The 13,854-nt window shown below is 47.0% G+C and overlaps 1 protein-coding gene across 1 annotated transcript; it reads right to left on the bottom strand.

Annotated features, from left to right (window-relative positions):
• Nucleotides 1-935: 935 nt before the first annotated feature.
• Nucleotides 936-8,587, bottom strand: ZP4 (zona pellucida glycoprotein 4). Its single transcript, XM_040465019.1, has 11 exons — nt 8,381-8,587; nt 7,829-8,116; nt 6,459-6,656; nt 5,575-5,762; nt 4,939-5,036; nt 3,948-4,078; nt 3,352-3,541; nt 3,128-3,275; nt 2,718-2,796; nt 1,296-1,412; nt 936-1,078 (listed from the first exon to the last, which is right to left on the bottom strand). Exons 1-11 carry the CDS (start codon nt 8,550-8,552, stop codon nt 975-977), a joined length of 1,713 nt encoding a protein of 570 aa, XP_040320953.1. The 5' UTR covers nt 8,553-8,587; the 3' UTR covers nt 936-974.
• Between the last annotated feature and the right edge of the window lie 5,267 nt (nt 8,588-13,854).

Here is a 13,854-nt window from a genome sequence, read left to right as displayed (position 1 = left end):
CTAGGATAGTTCCTGTCACATAAGCATGTAGTGTCCCTGTTGGTTGAATAAGGAAATTCACAGTCCCTGCTTAGCAGTTTGAAGTGAGGTTGACTTGTCTACAAAGCAGGTATTTCAGTACCAAGTTTAATGCCTTTTACTTTGCCGAAATATAAAGCAATCTAGAAGTTACTCCCTGAAGACAAACGGGGAAAATTTGTTTAACCAGGATTAATTTCAGAAATCCCCCCTGGAGAGATTAGAGACTGCCAGATTATGGCCAACAGTCCTAGGGAGTCCTTGGAGCAGGATGTTTATTTCCCTGGAGAAGTCACCATGCTTTTCTGTTAGTCTTAAGACTGTTTCGGGCTCAAAACTAAGCTTCTTCTGATCAAACTACTTGTGGTTGACAAATCCATGATCAGATGCTTCCTTTTAGTCACTGTTAATAGACACTGGATTTCAGTGTGGGGTGATTAGAAGAATATCAGGGTCACTTGAGAAGTGGTTAGAAGTGTAAATTCTTAAGCATCAGCCCAGACCTACTTAAACTCTGGGGGTAGGGCCTATTATGGTTTTTTTAGCAGCCTTCTTTCAGAGAACTTGTGGTCTAGAAGATTTCACACTAGGTCTAGATTAATTCTGCCTTAGTTTGGTCTTTTGGAAGAGTTTTTTTCTACACGCCCTCTTGAGCTTGAAACCATCTCTGCTAAATCTGATGTGTTTAGTTCTTGTATCCACTGCTTAGGTGGTCATCCAACTAGGAGTCTACTGCAACGTTATTCTATTTGGAAGCTGGAAAAGCTGGCTGGAGTCAAAACCTAGGGTATCATGGTTTTTCTTCTACCGTCATGCAAAATAATGCCCCAGGCTGGAGAGAGGAGATGCCCAGAGCAGATAGAGGACTTTATTTACAATAGTGGTTTACCTTTCGAATGAGAGGCTGGGCACAGGCTGGTAATGCAGTCTGGTTTTATTAACACAACTGGAATAATTCACCTCCGTTTCCTGATAGCCAAGTAGGACACTAACAAGAATCCAAAGATTAGGGTCCCGGAAAGGCCTGCCATCCACAGAGCTTGGGAGTCTATAGGAGAACCTGTAGGATGGACCAGGAGGTTAGCAGATGCCAAAACCAAGTGATACCATAGCCTGAAAAATACGCATGCTCTTTAGCAAAACCAAGCTGGTCAACTGGAGATTCACACTGGTCGTATTAGCACGGCATATGAAGTGGGGATGAGGAAGTAGCTTTGGTTTGACTAGTGGTTCAGGTATGAGGCTTCAAATAGCTAGTTAGGTCTCTTCTCACTCACTTGAGTTTTTGTGGAGCTTCTCTGCAGAGTCCATAGTGGCTTGGAGTAGAATCATGGGGCCCTTGCTAGAGATGCTCGCAGTACTGCTGTGAAGATGGAGGTCAGAGCGTCGTCTTCCTGTTGGAGAGAAGACAGCTAGGGATTAGTCAGACTCTTTTGCACATGGAGGGGGTGGGAGTTGGAGAGTTAAGTCCCTCAATATGTACAGCTCCATTCCATGCCTTCAGAAAACCTCGTTAAAAACAAAAAAACATTGGGGTGCCTACGTGGCTCAGTTGGTTAGGCGTCTGACTCTTGATTTCGGCTCAGATCATGATCTCACGAAGTTCGAGCCCCACATCAGGCTCAGCCCTGACAGTGCAGAGCCTGCTTGGGATCTTGCTTGTCCTTTCTCTGCCCCCTGCTCGCACTCTCTCAAAGTAAATTAACTTAAAACAGTAAGGAAAACACAGAACCTCCTTAAGGTGTTAGATATAAAGTCTTGTCTGAGTTTATATTAACACTGCTACCTCAGTTTCGCCAGAATTTGGTAATAGAGATTAGGATATTAGCCTTTCCCCAAACTGCCATCCTCCTCTAGAAGAGTCATTTGGACAGTAACCTGTTAATACCAACACCCTTTCCTAAGCTACAAAGGTAACTGGTAGCTTATGAATCCCATTTCTATTACCAGTTATAGGACTTTGGAAAAGTCCATCTAAGTTTTAGTTTCTTTAGGAGTATACAGAATATTTTTGGAGTTAGATCCTAAGTATTTAATGCAGTATTTCATGACTCTCATTACATTACCAATGTAATGGTAATGTATATTACCATTATATACAATATATTCTGGAATATATTATATATAGATATAATATATATTACCATTATATACAATATATTCTGGAGTATATTTTTGCCAGAAGGGGCTCACGAATCCCAAGTAATTCAGGGGCTAGACAGGTAAAAGTTAGTGGACGAGGTAGGAATACAGACATGTAACAAGAGTATTGGCTCTGATCAACTCAAGTAGATACTCTGTCGGCAATCATATGCCACCGATAAATCTTCAGGTCATGTTACCAGACCTGCCTTCGAGCAGGGGTAAATATCTAGATTTGTGAACTAGCCGGATAACTAGGGTTTTGTTAGACTGAGCCATATGTAGGTCATGAGCCAGTTTGATTCCTGGCTTAATCATAATGTATGTGGAAAAAGCAAAGACTGAGAGTTACTGGAGGATTGATAGCTCCTATTTAAAAGGCTTGGAATTCTAGGAAGCTGCTTGTCTGTTCTATTGCCTCAAAATACTTGAAGCAGCGTCATTAAGAAAAATCAATCTTCACTTGGAATCATTTGCCCACAGGGCAAAAGAGGTTAGCGGTGGGACTCCAGATTATTTCAAGTTTGTCCTCCAGTGTAGACAGTGTGGATACTCACGCCTGGCAACAGGACAGGTTATCCTACAGGAGGAGGTCCCAGCAGGCTGGCAGATGGATACATTACAGTGCAGATACACCTGGGAGCCAACAGAATGGAGATCATGGAGGAGAACCACATCAGAAGTCTTAAAACTTACCTCCCCGGGAAGAGGTTGAAAGAAACTTAACAGCAAATCTGGACACCCCAAGCCAATATCGCAATAGCACTGAAGAACTAGAGTCTAGAGGGCAGAGGACACTTGTGTCATTGGGATCAGTGATCACTTTGAGGAAGTACCAACAAGCCAAAATCAAAGGGCAGCCTTGGCCAAGGACTGGTGGGATGTGGAAAGGATTCCAAGTTGGCGGTTGGGGAGGGGGCATTTGGAGCCCTGCTGAGGAACACACAGGGCAGAATACACATCATACCGGTCCCCTGAGTGCCCACTTTGCCATGGTGTCCACAAAGCTGAAGGTGAAAATACTGAAGCGCTTGTAGTAAGATGGAAATGGTGTATCCAGGGCCTTCTGGACAGGGATCAGCTGGGTTTGATAGTTGTCTCCAACGTAGGGGCATCTAAGCAAAGATATCCAGCAGTCAGGATGGGCTTCCATGGGGGACCCCAGCACAGGTACACGGAGGAGCCACTTACCCTTTCACCAGAATGGGCCACTGGGACGGACTCTGGGAGTTCTTGCCGGGTGTGGCCCAACAGTTATGGAGGAGCAGCCCCAGGGAGGGGTCTGTTCTGTGGCGGATAGAGACCTCCACATAAATGGGATCCCGAAGCAACTTTACCACTGGGTAGTCACCAATAGTGTAGTAGGAGCCATAGTGCTTATCTGCAAGAGGCCAAAGTGGGTTGGAGCACTAAGGACAGAGCTAGAACTCTCTAGATGGCCTGAGACAGACCATCGCCCATAGGAGCACCTCTAGCAAATATCTTATTACCAATTTGGTCTATTTAAATATTTTTAGTATTTATTTTGAGAGAGAGAGCACTAGACAGAGCAAGTACACAAGTGGGAGGTGGGGCAGAAAGGGAAGAGAGAATCCCAAGCATGGTTGGGGCCATCAGCCTGGAGCCTGATGCAGGGGGCTGCAAACCAGGAGATCATGACCGGAGTCAAAACCAAGAGTTGGACGCTTAACCAACTGAACCACCCAGGTGCCCCAACCAAGTTGGTCTCCTAATGCCAAGAGAAGTAATAAGGCTTTAAGACTGTAGGCTAGCCAGGAGGGTCTCACCTTTGGCAATCTTGAGTTCCAGACTGAGGGGTCCATGCTGGGTTTTCAGATGGGGTGGGGGGATGGTAAACACCTGAACGCTAAGCGGGAAGGCATTGCTCCTTACAGAGTAGCTGCAGCTAACTCGAAGCCTATGGAAAAACATGACCTGTGTTAGCTCTCGTGGGTGGTAGCATGGGCCCCCACCTTTCAGGTTTTAAAGGTTTTTAGGAACCATTATACCCTAGGCATGGGACAAGTTTGTCAACAGGATGGGTATGGTTTCGGAGCTTGTGGGAACTAGATCTTAGCTGGGGAGACTAAGACCTAGACAGGATCAGTGTTTGAGCGTTGGAGATCTAAGAACCAGGCAAGACCTAGACGTGATACTGTGAGTAACATGAGCCTTTTGTAGAGAAGGTAGTCAGGGAAGATCCTGCAGGGAGTGGCTATGAAGGAAGATAAGTAGTAACAGAGGTAAGAGGAGGGAGAGAAATAGAGAACAGAGGCCAGAGTTGGTCCTTCTATATAGTCTCCTGAGACCACAGTCCAGGGTTGGAAACAGGGAGAGAGAGATGGCATTTCACAGAAGATGGGTTAAGACTGGGAAGTAGGCAGTGTTTCATGCAAGGTCCTACAAATTACCTTCATATCAAGTTTAAGCTATGTCAGGACAAGGAGGAAGCTTTGAGTGTAAAATCTTAGTAAGGTGTTAAGGGATTCTTTTTGCTACAGGGTGGACTATGCAGGCAGAAGGGAGAAGGCCAAAATGAACCCAAGGAAATCCCGGTCAGTGAAATAGGAGTCTGGGGGAGTTTGAGGCTTAAATGAAATCAGTGGCAGTGATGCAGGGAGATCTGATCCGATATGGTAAGATCAGACAGCCAAGGCAGTAGATGGGTCTCTGGTCATGACCAGAGGTTCTGTGGATTCAGGGCTTTACCCTAGAATCCTGTTTTATGGAAGAGAAGTCATTCTGGTCCAGCAGGGTGAGGTTAACTCAGACCTTTACCTGAAGATACTGTCACGGGTAATAGAACCATGGCTCCAAGTTCTCACATCTCTAGCTGCCACCAGCTCATTTTCATATACTGCCTGGTCTCCAGTGACCTAGAAGTATGGGCAAAGAAGTGTGGCCATTCCTGCTAGCCAGGTGCCCTTTCACTCAGAATTTGCTCTGATCTAGTAGTCAGCAAGGCTACCCCATCATAGGCTGCATTTTCTTCCCCTTGAGCAGAGGCAACAGCAGGTGGATTAACTGACCTGGGACCGTCTCACCTCAGTTAGCTCAGGATAAGAGAATAGGGCTTTGAGCACTCCGATGAGGCAGCCAGGAACATGACCACCAAGGCCAGCCAATTTCCCTGCTTGCTTCCCAGGGCAGTGTGGCAAGAAGAACCTATTACTTGTCCTCATGTGTGGCTCGGTAGAAGTGCTCTGGCATAATTAGGATCTTAGCTGAACACCCAGGGAAGTTTTCTGCTTTCTCAGCATGAAGCATTCTTCTGTCCGAGAGACCATCCTCCGGACCAAGAGGTGGTCAGCTGTATCCTTCCTGGCTAAGAGACTCTACCACTCCTGCCCTGTCACTAGGACATTTCTTTCTGACTTCGAGTTAGGAACAGGGCCAAAACTCAGCTGTTCTTACCCATCTCGTGGTGCCACAGGAATTAAATGGAAAAAAGAACAGGGCAAAGGCACGTGTTGCTTTCACAGGGTTACATTCGTGGTCCTTCCCGAAGGCCAAGCGCAGAGAATTTAAGAGCAGCGGGGGTGAGGTCACGTTCCGAGACACGGCGATGGAGAAGTGGCCGTCTTGGGTACAGCGTGAGGTCACTGAGAAATCAGAGTTGCTGTGCTGAAAGCAGGTCCTCCCTCCCGGTATTGAGCCAGCTAGACATTTAGCTACTTTTGATCCCTCCTCCCCGGGAAGCTGCCAGTCCCAGCTAGCAACCTTGCTGCATGTTCAGCTGGCTGAGCCTAATTAAAGCACTGAATGAGCATCCTCAGGAGCCCCTGGGTTTGAATGTTGCCTCCACTACTTGAGCAACTCGAGGCAAAGCATGTAACCTCCTAACTCTAGCTTCCTCCGTACAATAAGACAAAGTACTATTATACCTATCAGTCAGTATTCAGAGCTTAGAATAGAGGGCTGCCTGTATGTGTTTTGCATTAGAAAACCTTAGAGTAGGATTTGGGACACACAGGGAGTCTTGAGAGGAGGCTCTGTGGACACTTAACCTATTTATTCCCAAGGTGGCTCGTAATCTTCAATTTCTGTCAACTGGCTTTTTTGCTTCTGGAGCTCATTGAATATTTTGGTTTCTAGGAGAATTGGCAAGGGAAGGCTGTAGAAAGTGAGCACATAGGGTCAAGTATTCTCAGATGCGTTCATAGCTTATACATTCAACTTCTGGTCATCTTTAAACATTGGTTTTCTGGTGGGGGTAAGGGGGAGGGAAGATCACCCTTCTCTGGGTTTAGTTGCGAGTAATCCAGATTTTAACCGGTTTCAGAGATGCAAGAACTCACCTGTGTTTCCATAGTAACAGGAATTTGCCTCTGATTTGTAGCAGCAACCAAGCTTATTGCAGTCTCCCTGAGTGATGGGTGAAGAAGCACATGGTAGCCTGTCCCACATTGGGACAGAGTCACACAAGTCAGCGTTTGGAGCTTCTAGTGCTACGTTTTGAAGAGGAGAGGGACTTAAGCTCGATACCAAAGCTTGGTCTTTCAAGGAAAAAAAAAAGAAGATAATTACAAAGTATCAAAACTTGGGGCACCTGGATGACACTTTATTTCAGCTCAGTTCATGATCTCCTGGTTTGAAAGTTCGAATCTCACATCAGGCTCGGAGCTGTGCTAGCATGGGACCTGCTTGGAATTCTCTCTCCCCTCTCTGCCCCTACCCCATTTATGCTGTCTCTAAATAAATAATATGCAAACTTAAAAACAACTAAGTATCAAAATTCCCACAGATGCCCGATGATCAGGGTGGATCCATATTACATACTAGCAATTACATTTCAGGAAGTTAAGTCAATATTAAGTCCCCTGGGAAGAGTCCCCTGAAACTAGTACATTTTGAAAGAAGAGAGTCGCAGCAAGAGCTGTAGGTGCAGTGGGGCCCTTTATGCTTTGCTTCAAGCAAGATAGCCTTCCTTCCGTTCTGCTGAGATGCTACTCCATCTTTGAGAGCTAGGAATTACCAGGGGATTGTTCTGAAATGCGGGTTCTGGCACCGCAGGGCTGGTACAGGGGCCGGGATCCTGCATTTTCATCAGTGCTATCCCTCTGGATTACATTTTGGGTACAAGGTGGGATAGAAGAGGGGACTGCAGGTTGGAATCCGCTAGGACTTTGAGGGAGGGCTCGCAGAGGACAAGGCAAGAGTCACCGAAGCCTAGTACGAGTCACATTTCCTGCTAATTCCCCAGCTGAATGATCCAGTTGCCTCCAGCTGAAATGGTGGAGTTCTATTTTCAGGGCGCAGTTGCTCCTGGAAGGCATCTGCCAGGTGTCCTTGGTAGCTTCAGTTTTCTCCTGAAGCGGCTCAACGTTGAGGAGCTCCAGGTTCTGGGCTAATTCTGGTTTGAATCCCAGCCCCGGCACCCACTGGGAGGGGCCCTTGGCCAAGCTTGCTGCTGGGGGCAGCGATAGATAGCGTGTAAGGCACCGGTTAGGACAAGGGAGGGGACAGCGAAGCACTCTCCACAGTGCCTCGTGCTGAATAGTTGCTCTAGTGGTGGTTATCCTAAGGGCTGCGTGCGCAGGGCAGCTGGAGGGGAGTCCTTCAGGAGTGGCAGGGGTCACTATCGCTGCACAGAGCGGGTAGAAGAGGCCCAAGAACACATTCCAGGCAGCTCAGCACCACCGAGAACCCGAGAGTTTCCAGCCCTTACCTGGGGGATTCCTAGGACACCTGAGCACCTTGGTGTTGGTAACCCTGCGCCCAGCCGCATCTGTGCCTTCAACTCCGACTATCATGACGTAGTGGGAGTCCTGGGGAGTCACCCTGGATGCTGGGGTGGGGGGCCTCGACGTTCCTGGGGATTGGGTCGTGCTCACCCACTCGGTGACATAGCAGCTGCTGTAAGACGCTTCTAACAGCACGGAGCCCCCCGGGCTCTCCCTTACCCAGGTACCGCAGCCGGAGTTGTTCTGCAGCCTGTGTGGCAGCCCTTGATTGTCTGGGGGGTGAAGGGGAGCAAAAAGCACAGGTGGTCAGTCTCCACACTCACCAGGGCAGGGAAAGGACCGCCAACTTTGCCCATTGGACCCTGAGGGGCAGCAGTGAAGAGAGAGAGAGGGACAAGAGGGGGCTCGGATTCAGAAGAGAAGTTACATTTTAGAGGGTTTGATCTGTAGGAGTACCTGCAGAGGTCACCAAAGGGGGAAAGTGTTAGGAGGGTGAGAGCGTTAAGCCCCTAAGCCGGGGGAGTTGTCCAACTTACCCCAGGCTATGAGTGTAGGAGTCGCTTTCCCGGGGCTCGGGTTTATGGCAAACTGAAGGCTCTGGAGCCCACAATGCAGTTCACCGGGATAATCTGGTACCTGGGGCTTCTGCTGGCCACGCACAGCGAGAGACAAGGGAACACAGAGCAAGAGGGGCTGCAGCAGCCACATGATGCCATCAGGAGCCCCCACTGGCTGTGAGACCTGTACTTAGTTTCCCACGAACCAGAGCTCCCCTTGCCCCGTGAGGTGGCTTTAAATACAGAAGGAAACCGCTGTCAGGTGCACACCTGGGTGACATGCAGGTGAAGCTCCTTTGGAAAGGGTGGCTCTTCAGCCTCATTCACTTTAGGCCAAGGTCTGCAGCTGCATCGTGTTAAACACTGCAATCCAGGCAATTCTGAGCTCAGGAAAAATGTGGTACCTTATAGCTCAAAGAGGCTTCTCCAAGATGGCTCCCGTGTAGCACTTTATTCTAGCAGCTTACTGACTTCAGGAGACCATCTTCTAGAATTTCGCGTATTTGGGTACGAATCGAGCCCCGCTGCTTATGAGCTATGTGATCTGGGTAAGTTACAACTTTTTGGAATCTCAAGTTTTCTCTTCTGTAAAATGGGAATAATGTCTCCTGGTAGGAGTATGCTTGAGGGTTACGTGAGCTATTCTGCGTCACATGTCTGGCACGGTGCTCAGCCAACACTGTTGGGGCCTTGAAGGACCCCCACCACCTTCATGGTTCTAGGCTCTCACAAGAAGTTACTGCACAATTGGAACCTGGCTTAAATCTCAGAAAAATGTAACCTTGATTCAAAAAAAAAAAAAAAAAAAAAAAAGCTGACTTAAAAACCATCCCTGGCTCGAAGAGAGAATTCCACCACTGGAGTCTTTTCTTGACAAATTCCAAAAACTGTGTTTGCCATAGTGTCCTATTGGGCTCCCTAATAAGACCTAGGTGAAAATGTGGGTCGTGACATAAATTTCCCAAACAAATTCTGCCTCTTACATGGATATTTTTAAATCTCTTACCATTCGCCTAGGTTTTAGCCATATTTTCATAAATACGTGGGAGTTTGCTATTTGCATGCTTTCCACGTTGGTGTTCTCATCCTTATGAGCTGTGGTTTGCATGATCTGGGCACTGTTTAGGCCCTAGCACCAGACCAGGTTATAGAGGCATTCTGAGAGCTTGAGGAATGGATGGATATACTCCTCACTGCTGAGGCAAGAACTTGAAAACTGGCTTCTGACCTTCTACCAATTTCCCCCAAATGGTCTTCTGATTCTGTTTAGCCCAATATTTATCATATGGAAACTTTTCCCAGGTCAACAAAAAGTCTCAGCCAAAGCACTGAGAATGCATAACAGGTATCTTTACTTCTCGTCAACTAATGGAGAAGAACAAACATAGCTTCCTGGGGAAATTGGATAACTCATGTAACCATGTGGTAACAGCCAACACTGAGGGAATGCAGAACTCTGCCCTCCTGGGTGGGATGTGGCTTCCTCACCTCCTCTGCACTGGGTTTGGCCACTGGCCTGACACATCCCATTTCCTTACCCACAGGACTTACCTCGTTGGATTCCAGTGGCCTCTTATTTTTTATTGTGTCCTGAATGCCTCAGATAGTGTGTACTCAGTGTTGACTGAGTAAAGAATGAATCAACGAATGTGCTTTCAGTAGTGGCCATGTCCTGAGGCTGAACCCCATTGAAAATGTGGCTCAAACTCATAATCTTTAGGTATTTTTCCTTTGAGTAACTATACACGTGATTGCAAGTACAAGAAAGAAGGCGACGTGTGTTATGTCTTGGGCTTAAAGGCCAGTCTCCCCGCTAGACTTACGAAGGCTGTTCTGTAAAGCAGTGAAGGATCGAGGAGGGTTGCTCGTTTTGCTAATGCTTGGGAGGCAGTATAGCGTAGTGGTTATTTGGATTTTGGCCGTGAACGAACCTGAGAACAAATGCTACATCATTACTTCCTGGCTCTGTGACCTCTGTCAGCGAGTTGCAACTTTTGCATCTGGGAAGTGAGGATACCTCCCTCACGTGGGAGCTATTAGTACGACTGACAGGTGTCGTTTCATGAAGCAAGAGAACGCATGTACAGTGCTTCCGACGAAACTTGCTGCATAATTGTCAGTGTCAGGAGTGTCACCAAGACCAGCGCAGTGCTTGGGAGACACAGGTGAGATGGGAGGCACTGAGACAGCAGGTGCCATGCAGTGGCCTCCTTGGACTGGGGGCGGGGGGGGGGGGGGGGTCTGAGGAACAGCTTATCCTGGGGAGACCTCTAGTCAGGCTCTGTGTTTACACAGTTAACACATGAACATATAAATCTGAAACCAGGAAGACATCTGAAAGTCCACCCAGGCTCATACCAGTCACTCTGATGCCACAGGATCAAGGACGCATCCTAGGAGAATATGCCAGCAGGGCTGGGATTAGGTGATTTCATGCTTGCTGCCATGCTAAATCCCCTGAGGACGTGTTCATTCGGCTACACCGCTCAGTTTCAGGAGAGAAAATGCACTGATAGTGTGTGATCCACCTCGAGGAGCCCCACGTTTAACTTGTAAAATATCCTCTCCCCCTATTCTCTCGAAAGTAATGCTCTGCTCTTTGAGTTTGGGAGGGCAAGTGCTGTTTTAGGTCAGAATCACTTGATCACTTAAAAATAATTTTAGTGGATTTACATACAGATTACAAATCACTATAACCTGTAGAGACTTACCGAAAGCCCTGTAATCATTGTACCATTTGTTTGATTCCTATTTTATACACAGATTGAAGGATCCCTCTTGGGACACCTACCAGGGTACTGGGGAGTCCCACATGGGAGGCTATGTTGCCTGTAATGGTTAATTTCATGTGTCAACTTGATCGTGATGTGGAGCCCACATTAGACATTATTTCTGGGTGTGTCCATGAGGGTGTTTCTGGATGGCATTAGCAGTTGAATCCGTGGACTCAAGATGGCTCTCCCGGGGATGGGTTGGCACATCTGTTGTTCCAAAAAGAATGACAGATGAGGAAGGAGGAAACCTCTCCTGTCCAATTCCTGCCTGGTTGCTTCAGCTGGGGTACTGCTCTTACACTAGAGTTTACACTACAGACTCCCTGGCTTCTCAGGACTTCGGACTCGGGCTGGAGTTATGCCACTGGCTTTCCAAAGGGTCCAGCTTACAGACAGCAACTCATGGGACTTCTCAGCCTTCATAAACACATGAGCCAATTCCTCATAGTAAATCTCTATATAGAGATATGTAAACATGCATGCAAATATCTATTACTCTTTCTGCTTCTCTGGAGAACCTTGACAAAGACGCTGCCCATTCCTCATTCGTTGTCTGGCCACGGAGGGGTCTCTGTAAGGGGGGAGGACAGAGTAGTTTCTGACAATGGGGCAAGGCACACTGTACTTTCCAAAGACCTTGTTCAGTCGGAGCATATTTTTTCCTGAACCACCTTTGCATGTTTCCGTTTAAACCAGAGAACAAAGGGAGCACCTGGGTGGCTCAGTTGGTTGAGCATCTGACTTTGGCTTAGGTCATGATCTCATAGTTTGTGAGTTCAAGCCCCACATCGGGCTCTATGCTGACAGCTCAGAGCCTGGGGCCTGCAGCCTGCTTTGGATTCTGTGTCTCCCTCTCTCTCTGCCCCTCCCCTGCTCACTTTGTCTCTGTCTCTCTCAAAAATAAATAAACATTTAAAAAAAGTGTTTAAACTAGAGAACAAGGGTACATCTATGCCGTTTACTAATGTTCCCTTTATTGGAATACGGGCACACACAGCGATTTCTCCAGAGAGCGGTTGCATTCTGATAGCACCAGGATTGTTATAAAGCTTATGGCCGTCCCTTGGGACAGACATTTACCGTGGTTCTCTTGCTGTGACTAGAGTGTGTCCTCCTGACTGGAGGGTGAGGTATATTGGGTAAACAAAGCCCCAGGAAACCCTCTCCGAGTCTGATAAGGCAATAATCAAAATTACCCCCAAATATGGAGGAGCGATTAGGCCATTGTGTGTGCTAATCAGTAATTAGGGAGGAGTGAGGGAGCACCCAGCTGTTCTCGGCATGTGGTGGAAATTAGGACACTTCTCTTCTGAAGGAAGATGGCAAACTGAATTTACTGTAAGTACTTACATGGTTTGTCTTTTCAACAAGCAAGAATGAGATGTAAGCCTGAGTCAGTCGTGACTTGATGGGTCCCGTTGCTGGGTCTCCCCTTTCAACTTCCTGTCTCCATCCTGGGCCACGCAGCCCACCTCCCCCGCGCCCACCCTGCTCTGAGGTGGTCTTGCCTCTCCTGCTCCACCATTTCCTTTGCCACCAGAACTGATGGCCACCAGTGGGGAGGATGATCCTTCTCCTGTCACAGGCAGGAAGACCCAACTGAATAGCTTTTTGGACTTTGAGAGGAACGTCAATACATTGGTGGCTCCTCCCTCTTGAAGTGGAAGGGGAGTTTAAGGAAGGTAGGAGAGTAAGTTGCTAAAGAGAGAAAAAGAGCTAAAACTAAGGACTTTGGGGTGGGGATTCACAGAAAAAGTTGCTGTTTCTGGTCCACACGGGATGTCTATTAAAATGTTGCCTCTCCTCCTCCATTATGCTCACTTCCTTAAGAGCAGGGCACCAGACGTACTGGATTAAAGCCCACACTGATGACCTCATTTTAACTTCATTACCTCCGTAAAGACCCTATCTTCAACACATCTTTGTTAGGCATAATTCAGCTCAAACACCTTGCAAGCCATTGTCAAGCTGCATCAGCCAAACCGATCTTTGGGCTTTTTTTTTTCTTTTTTTTGGTTGACATGAGAACTGTGTGCATGTGGATGCCTCTATTTCTTTACTTTTTAAGTTTATTTATTTTGAGAGAGAGAGAGAGAGAGAGAGAGAGAGAGAGAGAGAGAGAGAGAGAGAGAGAGAGAGAAAACCCCAAGCAGGCTCCACGCCGTCAGCACTGAGCCCGGTGCAGAACTCCAACTCATGAACTGTGAGATCAAGACCTGAGCCACAATCAAGAGTTGGATGCTTAACTGACTAAGCCACCCAGGTGCCTCTGTTTCTTGACTTTTATAATTTTCATTTACTTGTTAAAATTCTTTTTAAAAATTCCCAAACGTGCTTTGGCAAAACTAAAGGGATTTTTATTTATTGTTTTATCTGTCTATTTTTTTAAGTTTTAAATTTTATTTCCAGTTTAACATCCAGTGTAATATTTGTAGCAGGTGTACAATACAGTGATTCAGCACTTCCATACATCATCAGGGACTCTTCACAAGTGCCCTCCTTAATCCCCATCACCTACTTTACCCCCCACCCACCTCCCCCTCTGGTAATCATCAGTTTATTCTATATAATTAAGAATTGTTTCTTCATTTGTCTCTCTCTCTCTCTTTTTCTCCTTTGCTCCTTTGTTTCTTCCACGTATGAATGAAGTCATAAGTTATTTGTCTTTCTCTGGCCAGC

This window comes from Herpailurus yagouaroundi, unplaced genomic scaffold, assembly GCF_014898765.1.
Source record: "Herpailurus yagouaroundi ecotype Mexico unplaced genomic scaffold, PumYag 530, whole genome shotgun sequence".
Lineage (NCBI taxonomy): Eukaryota > Metazoa > Chordata > Mammalia > Carnivora > Felidae > Herpailurus > Herpailurus yagouaroundi.
The sequence above is the reverse complement of the archived record's forward strand: the minus strand, read 5'-3'. Positions and strand labels throughout refer to the sequence as shown.